We start from the raw sequence: 11,569 nt of genomic DNA on the forward strand, positions 1-11,569 counted from the left end.
CTTAAATCTTAATACGATTTATGAGATGGGTTACCTGGGGGGCTCAGCTGGTTAAGCATCTCCCTTTGACTCAGATCATGATTCTCCTGGTCCTGGGATTGAGCCCCATGTCTTGCTCCAGGCTCAGTGGTGAGTCTGCTTCTCCCTCTCCCTCTGCCTCTCCCCTGCTGTGTTCTCTCTGTCTCTCTCTCTCTGAAATGAATTTTTAAAATATCTTGAATAATATGAATTGGAGAACAAATTTTTTTTTCCCTCAAAGGCTATCTTCTATCATTACTTAGTGATCCATTAGGATATATTACCAATGGGTCTAATTATGTAAATCCAAAGTCAAAATGGGTTTATTTTTCCATAATCAAAATGTCACAATAAAGGGGCGAATGAACTTTTTATTTTCTTGTTTTAAAATATTAAATATAACACATTTAATTATTCAGTTATGTTAGAAATAACTTTCAATGCACTTGCCTGAATTATTTAACAGAATTAAGGTTCTGTTCTTACCTGTATATTTTGAAAATTTACCTGATCATCAGATAAGGTCAGGATGAACTGAGTTTACATCTCATGCTGATTTGCCATAGCCTTCAGCTGTGAGAAGAGCTAGAAAGGTGAGAAGTTGAAATCTGAGAACAATGAAAAAATGTTAAATAATTCAGATAAACAGATTTTTATGGATGCTTATAATAAAACTAAAAATAAATTTGAATACTTCCTTTAACTGAGTGCTCTGAAAAGAGTCTTATAACATCACTTTGCTTCCCCCTCCCCCCTTTGGTAGTGTTAATTCTCATAGAATTTCAGGATAAAAATATTGGTGTCAAAAATATTTGGGATTAAAAGAATGAAAGTCCAGGAGACTACTAATAGTTTTTAGTGTTAATGTTCCTGACAATGCAGAGTTAAAGTTTTCCATCAAATGCTTATGGGACTTCCCTACAATGACATCAGTATATTTCTATGGGGACAGTCAGTTCCCAAAACATATTAACTATGTGACATAATTAAAGATGACCTGTGAGACAATGAAGTTAAAGTAAATGACCTTCACTAAAGTCACTAAGGTTATTTGATGATCATCTTGCTGATTCATAGGTAACTGACATCATTTTTACAATTCTGTTCATTATCCTGTGCATGAAATGTAAAATGAGCAGAAGGAGTCTCAGGTTGGTTTGGACAGTTACTGGAGAGATTAATATGGTTTATGAAAGATGATTAGCACTTAGAGAAGAGACCAAAAGGTGTGGTAGGGTTAGCTAGGCTCATCAACTCCTTCACTCTGAATTGAATTTGTTCCCATGTATTGCAAAGCACTCATGGAAACTTTGTTGTTACCATTGAGCCCCACCTACGATTTACTGAGTTGTTCTCTGTTCTTTTCAGTTCACCCCAATTCCTTGATCTTTCTTACCCTGTTTTCTCCCTTCACTAACCATATAAATATACTGTATATTTAATAAAATGTAATTTAATAAAAATACTATATACAGAGTATGTCCATAATCAGTCACTTGATGCTCACTGCTACCATTAGCTATAGACATAAGAGGGAAGGGATTTCTCTGTGATGTTTATGCCTTCATTTCTAATGCCTTGAACAGTGGTACTTTGTAGTGCTTAACCCATATTTGTTGAATGATAAAAAAGAAATGATAGTCTGCTGCTTAGGAATTTGCAATGGTCTCTTATTAGTTTTCAAACTAAATTCATTTTCTTATTTTGGAATTCCAGATGCTCCACTATCAGCCTGTCTCTTATCTATCACTTTGCTTTCTTCCTCTTGCCTCAGGGCACTTGGCCTTGTGCATCCCTTCACTGCCCCTTTGTGCAGTTGCTTCAGCTAATTCAGTTATAATGTTTCCCTCATCTAAAACTCCTTCTCTCTTTCCTTCCTTCTGCATACTACTTACCCTTGAGCTCAAATCACATCTCCTCCATAAGGACTTTCCTAGGTCCTTTAAATAGAATTGGTTTTTTCTTTTCCTGATTTACATGGTTCTTAACTGCTTTTATAATGCATTCACCACTGTATCAAGTGTGACTCATATGTGTTTTGACTGTAAAAGTCTTGACTAAATATTAAGTCACCAATCATATCATACATCTTTTGAGCACCTGACAACAAACTGAGCTAGATCCTCAATACATGCTGCATTAATTGCTAAAATTTTCATTCTGTTTAACTTTTATCAAGTACTTTCAATATGCAGGGTATTGGAAATGCAATGGGAAGTGTGTGCACAGGATGTGAAAATGGTGGGGATAAGTTCTTAGTTTTTATATATGGCTCCTGACAAAAAGCTCATCATCTAGTGGGGAGAAAGAAAGGCACTTACATTGATAACTAGTGTGCAATTTAGGCTGTAATATAAAAATGTATAAACATGTTATATAAAAATATAGTGAGGGAAGTGAATGGTGACCTGGAGGAGGAAAGAAATTATACTTCCCAGTGCAAGTATAATTTCAGATAACTTTACAGGGTAAGAAGGGTGAAGAACATGAGGAAAAGCAATAGACTGAGGAAAGCATACATAAAAGCCTGGACTCTTAAAAGAGCCAGACCTAATTTTCAAAAAAAGGAGTGTCAACTAGAGTGGCTGAAGCTCACTCATACATGATAGAAGGAGACACAACAGGTTATATAAAAAGAATGGGAAAATAGATTGGAAATTGCCCTATCTGATTCCTTCCCATCTATTTGCTCTGCTCTGCCAATTCACTAAAACCTCTGTCTCCAAAGCCACAATCAACTTTAAATGTCAACCCCAAAGAATATTTTATTGTTTTCCTAACCAAGTGTGGTGTTTGATACTATTAAAGTCTTCTCTGGCTTCTTATGTTAACTCTCTCTGCTTCTGGCTTCTTGATTGCTCCATCTCAGTCTTTATGCTGAATCATGTTTCCCTCATTGCCTTGAATGATGGCACTTTCTGATTATTTCCTTGACCTCCCTCTTCTTTCATACTAGAGTTTTCTCCATATTATGTCATCTACTCTTGTGTTTTCAACTATCTTTCATCTGTTGATGGCTTTGCTAGTGCAGATATTTCAAACCATTTTGGTGTACATTCATATTAATAAGATCATTTGTTGTATATTCTAAATATATACTTACCTACAAATTAGAGAGATGTATCACTATACTAAAATATTATGTATTATAAAACATGAAAAGAGAAATTTAAAAAGAATTAAACTAAAGAAATGGTATTAAAATTTTTAATTTTATGTAATAATAGTATTAAAACATTGTTTACTCCCCACTAACACTATTATTACTTAAATAATAATCCTATTCAGAAAAATGTGACATATGGCTTATTATTTAAATTATAGCTTAGCAGTATGATACAGCAACTGAAGCACTTGTTTGATTTTATTTCCAAACATCTCTTAATATCCTACAAAGTTGAAAAGATACGACACACAGTTACATCTACTCAAATGGGAGAAGAATGCAAGTTTTGAGTGGGTCTCAGAACAAGAAAGGGCTCTTCAGCAGGTCCACACTGACTCAATAGGCCAATAGTATTAGAAATATCCAAATTAGAGTTTATGGAAATAAATTGTATATAGAATATCCAGTAGTAGAGTTTATGGGAAACTCTGATAAGAGAATCATAACATACACCTTTCTGGTTTCAGAGCAAGTCTTTGTTCTCTGCAGGAGAATAAAGTATTCAAAAAGTCACTTCCCGCTGTGCTATAAACTCTGCTAGAAGAAGAGCTCCTATCTTTGGGACCATATGTGACCAAGAGGCCAGAATTGCCTTTGTGAGCTGAAATTTATCAGACTAAAAAGTATAAGATTGAGTGGGCCCAGGAGTAATTCACTAGAAGATGAAGCGGCACATCCCAGGATCTGGCTGAGCAGAGTCTGTGAATACAATAGGACTGAGACCTCTGTGTCACCCTCCACCATTGCACTGACCTCTTGTCCCCATCTCACATGTCTGCCCTCAAAGGCCAGGTTGGTTCTCAGATAATCAGCTTGGTATGTTGAGGCAAGCCAAGATGTATTGCTGCTAAAGTCTAGCTCTGCCCAGGGTGACCATAAAAGGCAACAATAAGGGGAAACCCTCCCTTAGAGTAGTGGACTGATTACCTATATCCATATTACAGAAAGAGAAGTGGTCCAAGGTGAGAATATATAGATTCATAGTAGGGGTGAACAGCTTGGATGTTGGTTAGCAGCCTAGAGGGAGACAGATTAAAAGGACAGTGAGAAGAAAATCTGAGGAAGAGGCATACGAATGGATCTATTGGAATGGATATAAAGCATGGATTTCTTCATATTACATGTAAAGGTATACCAGAGAGCATCTATGATTGAAAAAATACTAAACAAGTACAGAGAATGACAGCCAGTTTGTGATGAAAATGGGGATTTACCTCTGTGGTCTTTCTCCTTAAAAGCTATCCCCCAGTCTAATAATCAGAAAACATCAGAAAAATCCCAATTGAGGGATATTCCACAAAATACCTGATTAACACTCCTCAAAACTTACCATGGACATCAAAAACAAGGAATGTCTGAAAAACCTATCACAGAAACCTGATGACTAGAGGGACGTGATGGCTAAATATGAATTGATATGCTGAAGGTGATTCTGGATGGAAGGACACTAAGTTAAACTATGGAAATCTGAGTCAAGTATGAATATCACTTCATCGTCATGTATCAATATTGGCTCCTTACTTATAACAAAGGTACCATACTAATGTAGGATATTAATGACATGGGAAAATGGGTGTGCCATATATGGGAATGCTCAGTACTATCTTTATTATTTTCTATAAATCCATAACTGTTTGAAAATTTTTAGAAAATCTACTGAGAACTCTGAGATAAAGTTCTTGTTTCTCAGAATGAAGCCAAAAAACACTTGGGAAAAACAATCACCAGTTTTCTGCTTCCAATGATATTAATTGGTTCAAATACTTATTGTCATCGGATGCTAAAACTGTTGATGAAAAATTATTAGGGAACAAGAAATTCACATGGTGTCAATGTACTACCTTACAGATGAGATTTTAATAGCAAGGAAACAAGGTATCTTTTTAGTAGGAAGAGCTGATGGTACCACCTTAATGAAGTGATCAGTGAACAGCATCACTTAACAAGACAAACTAGTGTGCTAGGCCTCATGATGGGAAAAGAAAAACAAGCACACCCATGATTGCTGAATTATTTAATTTCAATCTTCTCACGAGGAAACATCACAAAAATAGAGATGGTGGGATATTTCACATGATGTCTGACACAAATATTTAAAAACTCTAAATGTCATGAAGGAAAAAAAGCAAGAAGTTTCTTCTAGATTACAGGAGACTAAAGAATGATAATAAAGTAAACAGTGGCCTTTAATTGAATTCTTGGTGAAAAAATAAATTGCTAAGAAGGACAATTTGGGGAAAATTGGGAAAAATTTTAATGTGAACATTATATTAGGTAATGTGAAATTTCCTGGGGATAATAATGATAAGACAGGAATGTCTGGGTGGCTCAGTCATTAAGTGTCTGCCTTCAGCTCAGATCATGATCCTGGGGTCCAGGGATCAAGCCCCAGGCACCTAGGGCTCCCTGCTCAGCGGGGACCCTGCATTTCCCTCTCCCTCTCTCTCTCTCCTCCACCCAACTCCTGCACTCTCTCTGTCACTCTCAAATAAATAAATACAACCTTGAAAAAATGATGTGACAACATAGGAAATGTCTTTGTTCTTTTGAGATATATGTTGATGAATTTATGGGTAAACTCATAATTTCATATGTATGTATATACACAAGTACATACATATATTAAATATGTATATATACAATTTACAGATGGATTATTGGGCAAATGTGGTGAAATTTAACTATTAATAATCTTGATTTTTAAAAATTCATGGGTATTCTCTCAACATTTCTGTAAGCTTGAATTTTTCAAAATAAATCAGAACGAAAATGTCATTGGTTCACATTTTTTGACTCTCTGTCCTATATTTCTCCCCACTTTACAGCTTAGATTCTTGAAAGTTTTCCTCTCTTGCTGCATCCATTTCTCTATGTTGTGTATAATATGACTTAGTGGTTAAGAACATGCATTTTGGATTTGATCCCTGAGTTCCACCTTAACATTTCTGTGGACAACTTATAAATCCTGTTTGTCCCCATTTTTTCAGTGGTTTTATAGAAAATTAAAATATAGAAATAAGGGTAAAAAAGGCAATAGATATGCTGAGTAGTTAAATGGATACTGATGAAAAATTTTCGTAAGCTAAAAAGGTGTGTGAGAATTAATTTAAAAAAGAGCAGAAAATGAAAGATGAGGCAAGAGACATGAATGTATCAGTTAATATTTATTCAGTTGCAATGAAAGTATTTTTTTCCAAACAAGTTTAACAGTCAGAAGATCTACTGGATTTAAAATGAGGAGGGATGATTAATTCCGGGGACACTGGGTCTGTTGTCAATTCCCTCAGCTATGCCCTCCTCTGTGTGTTGACTTCATCTCCAGGCTGGTTTCTCTTTTGATGGCAAAATGGTTGAAGACTGTGCCAGACATTCAGAGGAAGAAAGACTACCTTTGTTGTGGATCTCTTTTAAAATAAAGGAAACATATATCCCAGAAACTTCCACGGATTTATCTGTTTTGTCTCATTGGCCCCAAATAAGTCACAGGCTCTTCCCTTAACAGACCTGTAGGCTTCAGTGTTGCTAAGGGTTGGAAGTGGGTGGTGCAGAAATACATAAACAGAATTTGTGGTACCCCCGGAAAAGGGAAAGGGATCAATGCATGTGAATCGGACAACTAAAAATATCCCCTAAAATAGAGAGTGGTACAAAGGAACAGCATTCGTCTAATCTGGTATCTGGACTCCTTTACACTCTTAAAAAAAGTGTTTAGGACCCTGTAGAGCTTTGTGTATGTGGTTGTTATCTAACAGTATTTGCAATATTAGAAATTAAAACCAAGAAATTAAAAATATTCTTCATTTGTTTAAAAATAACAAACGTTTATATATTAAGTTAATTACATAAAATATATTAAAGGAAATGGCTAGTGAATGGCCAAATGTGTCACATACCTTTTTCGGTATTTATCAAGGATAAATTTTTATTAGTGATAGGAAATCGGTTATAACTAGGTTGTTACAGGAAGAAGATAGGCCTTCATTTTATTATCCAGTAGTTACAGTTTACTATTTGTTCTTTAAAATGTTGCTTATATCTGTGCACTCCTCTCCTGTTATCCTCCAGTGTCAGCTCTCATCATCTAACATAGGAATTCTTGAGGTTAGCCTCATTGCTTCCAGCTTCATTCCTATCAATTGCCAGATGAGTTTTCTGAAAAATACAATCATATTACCTGGTTCTAGGAAGAATTCGGTGTCTGATGTCTCTGATATAAATTCAGATTCCTTAGGGTGTCATTTAAGATTCTCAGTAACTTGAACCCCTTTCACCCTTATTTTCCATATTTGGCAACAGCTCTTCACAACAGTTTTGTCGGCTTTCTGACTCTGTCCATGGTTCACCTCCTTCACCTCAGTTCCCAGTGTCACACTTATTTCCATACACATTGACTGTGGTCATACTCATTCCTTTTTTCCTCTGAACATCAATTTTAAAAATCATATTTAAGGCACAGCTTACTTCTGAAGCTACATAAGGACTAAATATCCCAGGTGACAAGGCTCTCCATTTTCTGAACTCCCAAGTAGCATTGATACAAATACTAGCTCAATCTGAATCACCTGGATGAACCTGAGCAATCCTCTCAACGTTTCAAAGGATGAGTTCTTTACTGTGAAAATGCATGAAAAATCATGTCTGACTAGTTGGTAGGTAATATATATGAAATGTCTAGCTTTGTGCCTTGCAGATAACATGTTCTCAGTAAACCATTTTTTTCTTTCATTTTTGCATATGTAAGTGATCAATAAATATTTTTTGTTTAGGCATTTAGAATTTTCATTATTTTGTGCCTCATTTATGCTTTACAGCATCTCCAACTTTTTGTTAATGCTGTGAACGTATCAGTAATTTACACTGGAGTCAGTACAGGTTGGTGGAATTCCTAGTAACAAACAAGATAAGTAATATCAGAGAGAAAGACCCCCTCATTTAGTTTAATGTATTCGGGTTTGCACTTCATTTTTGACGGACACCTAATCAAACTATATGAAAATATTCAAATCCATTGATGTCAGTATAAATAACATCTCTTTCAACTACTGATTGATAAATCACCAGTAAACAGATGTTCTATTTCAGAGAATGTGATAGTAAAATTGACTAACATTACAGGTGAAGATAGTCCTTTTTTATTACACATTTTTTATTTTATTCTTTTCTTGTTTTTAATATTTTTTAGATGTAGTAAAAGGTATATACCAAAATTTCCCCTTTTAAGGTTGAAAATATTTTTGATTTGAGAATACATATTCTCTGTTAATTAATGTTCAACTATACTATCTTGTATAAACTCAAAAAAAATTAAAAATCAAATATATACTGTTTACTCCTGGCAGATGATGTTGTTTAAGAAGGGATTAATTCTTCCTGGAATATGCCGGAGGTTGTAAGATTATGCTTTGGAATTCCAGAAATTTGTCAACAATATTAAATGGAGGTGATCTTTATATATACTGACTTCTATTCCTAGTGTTTGTTGTATTTGCTGAAAATAGTAACTCATTAAACTTTGAAACAATTAGTTAATAGTTTAGCTAATCTCTTGGTGACACAGTTTGTGACCTCAAGAAAAATTATTTAGTTCGTTCTTGCTGGGAGCTAGTAGCTTAGATTTGGGAATACTTTGTAGCAGAATGTATCCTTGCTGACCTTATTTATTTGACTCCTATACTATCATGTTTTAGTAATGGAATGTTTTATGTACAAAGTGGTCATTTTCTACTTTCTCAATATTCCATGATTTTGAAAAACAATTTATCAAATTTAAGTTAATATCCCACAGGGGATGTTTTTTTTTAGAATGTTATAAAATTTTCTTTATATTTTTTTTCATAGCATTTATTACTTCCTTATTTCTTAGACTATAGATTAAAGGGTTTAATAAAGGGATTACTAGAGTATAAAAAACAGCAACAGGTAAATCTTTACCGTCTTCTTTACCTGAATGTGGTCGAACGTACACAAAGAGAAGAGAACCATAGAATATTGAGACAGAGAGAAAGTGAGATGCACAAGTAGATAAGGCTTTGCCTCTTCCCTCTTTGGATTTCATTTCGAAAATCATGAAAAGGATGCAGAGATAAGAGATTAGGACTATGATAATAGAGAAGACTTGAACTGAACCTGAGAAGATAAATATCATCAATTCATTGATATAAGGGTCAACACAGGAGAGTCTGTATAATGGAAGAACATCACAAAAGAAGTGATTAATTTGATTTGACCCACAGAAAGTTAACCTAAAGAGAAACCCTATATGAATCATGGAATGCAAGTTTCCAGCTATGTAGGCCCCTGTGGTCATCTGAATGCAGAGTTTCTTTGACATCATGGTGTGGTACTGCAGTGGGCTGCATATGGCCACATAGCGATCATAGGCCATTGCTGCCAAAAGAAAGCAGTCTGCAGTTTCAGCAAGGCAGAGAAAATAAAACTGTGCCATACATTCATAAAGGGAAATCCTTCTGTCCTTAGAAAAGAAGTTCCCTAACATCTTTGGTGTAATGGCACAGGAACAACAAGAATCCATCAAAGCCAGGTTGCCCAGAAAGATGTACATTGGTGTGTGAAGACGACGCTCCATAAAAATCAGTGCCACCAGGCCAAGATTCCCCACCATGGTGGTCACATAGATAGTAAGAAACACCGCAAACAGAAGGCTCTTCAACTCTGGGTGATCTGTAAATCCTATGAGGATAAATTCAGTTGTCAAGGAGTAGTTACCCTCAGTCATATCCACTTTCTCTTTTGATATAGCAATTCTGGAGAGACAAGATTCTGATTTAGTGTGTATAATTTTCCTTCCAAATTTTTCTTTTTACAACAAAGAGAGGAACTTCTTCAAACTTCCCTTACTATCTCTGGATACAGGCACACAAACCTCTAGGAGATATTCATTCCTCTAAAATGTCAGCTTTATAACCTCAACTCTGAAAATCAGCATTCCCGTGAATATTTTTATAATTCCAAGAAGAATGCTTACAGTGGGAAAGGTTGGTCTTTATGAATTTATGCATGAATAGTGTACAAATCTAGCATAGCCATATTTGGTTCATTGTTGACAAAAAATTTCAGCATCAGTTTTTGGTTTAAAGATCCATAAAATAAATTTATAATCAATTTTCATATATACACATTTTTTTAACTGAACAAAATGCTTTCATATACTGTCCCAGTCGAGTGAATGCTTGAAAACAGCATACAAGAGATATGTTAAATTTACATCTTACAAATTGTATGAAGATCTTGAAGGATTAATAAGACTTTCATGTTTAAAGAAAATTAGTTTGGATATCCAAGGAAATAAATATCTATATATATAACCACTTCTCTTATCCCTTTTCCTGGTATTAGATCCTTTTGTATAAACTGATTTTGTCCATGTCATTATTCCTGTTGGTTTGCCCAGATTTCTAAATCCTCTCCTCTTTATGTAAAGCATAGTTTACATATAATGCTACTTAAGAAAGTTTTAACTAAATGCCCCAGACCACAGTGATTTTCACTTTCTGCCTCCTCAAGCATATCCTATATACCCAGCACAATCTAGAATTACTTCTGTATAATCTACATGGCTTTATATATATATATATGCATGCAGTTTCCTTATTAGAATTGCAGACATTTGACTTTAGCTATGACTTATAGTTCTTATAAGAGTTGTTTAATGCTGTAGAGGGGAAAAAAAAGTATTGATTCTGTCCTAGCTTCAAAGACCTGAGCTAGGTGAACTTGTTGTCGATATACTACCCCTGATACTTAGTGACCGCTTCGCTTCTGCAAATTGAGACTGCTAATTTTGAAGATGCGCCTAAAAAGGAAATTCTTCAAAATTTATCATTAAAAGAATTATGTATCATTCTCTTAACTGAATTGACCCATCTACTTCTGTCCTGTTTCCTAAGACATTTATATAAGATGTTCTGAAGTTTATCACAGTAGTCTAAAAGCTAATAAAACTAAGCTTGCCTGTATTGTTTAGTTTTATAACACTTAGAAAAAGAAAAAAAAAATTTAAAGATTTTATTTATTTATTTGACAGATAGAGATATAGCCAGTGAGAGAGGGAACACAAGCAGGGGGAGCAGGAGAGGAAGAAGCAGGCTCCTAGCGTAGGATCCTGATGTGGGGCTTGATCCCAGAACACCAGGATCACGCCCTGAGCCAAAGGCAGACGCTTAACAACTAAGCCACCCAGGCGCCCCAGAAAAAAGAGAAAAATCTTAACTCTTATTATGATTTTTGTGATGGGGTACCTGGGTGGCTCAGATGTTTAAAAGTCTGCCTTTGGCTTAGGTCATGATTCTCCAGATCCTGGGATTGAGCCCCATGTTTGGGTCCCAGCTCTCTGTGAGTCTGCTTCTCCCTCTCCTTCTTCCTCTC

General features: G+C 35.2%; 1 protein-coding gene across 1 annotated transcript; it reads right to left on the reverse strand.

Moving 5' to 3' along the window:
• Positions 1–8,990: 8,990 nt before the first annotated feature.
• Positions 8,991–9,935, reverse strand: LOC123784319 (olfactory receptor 5K1-like). Its single transcript, XM_045785648.2, has one exon. It carries the CDS (start codon positions 9,918–9,920, stop codon positions 8,991–8,993), a length of 930 nt encoding a protein of 309 aa, XP_045641604.1. The 5' UTR covers positions 9,921–9,935.
• Between the last annotated feature and the right edge of the window lie 1,634 nt (positions 9,936–11,569).

This window comes from Ursus americanus, chromosome 4 (assembly GCF_024610735.1).
Source record: "Ursus americanus isolate L20-20 chromosome 4, mUrsAme1.1.p, whole genome shotgun sequence".
Lineage (NCBI taxonomy): Eukaryota > Metazoa > Chordata > Mammalia > Carnivora > Ursidae > Ursus > Ursus americanus.

Bases quoted from the DNA above. Each gene is read 5' to 3' on its own strand.
- LOC123784319 (XM_045785648.2), bottom strand. From the start codon at position 9,920: ATGACTGAGGGTAACTACTCCTTGACAACTGAATTTATCCTCATAGGA.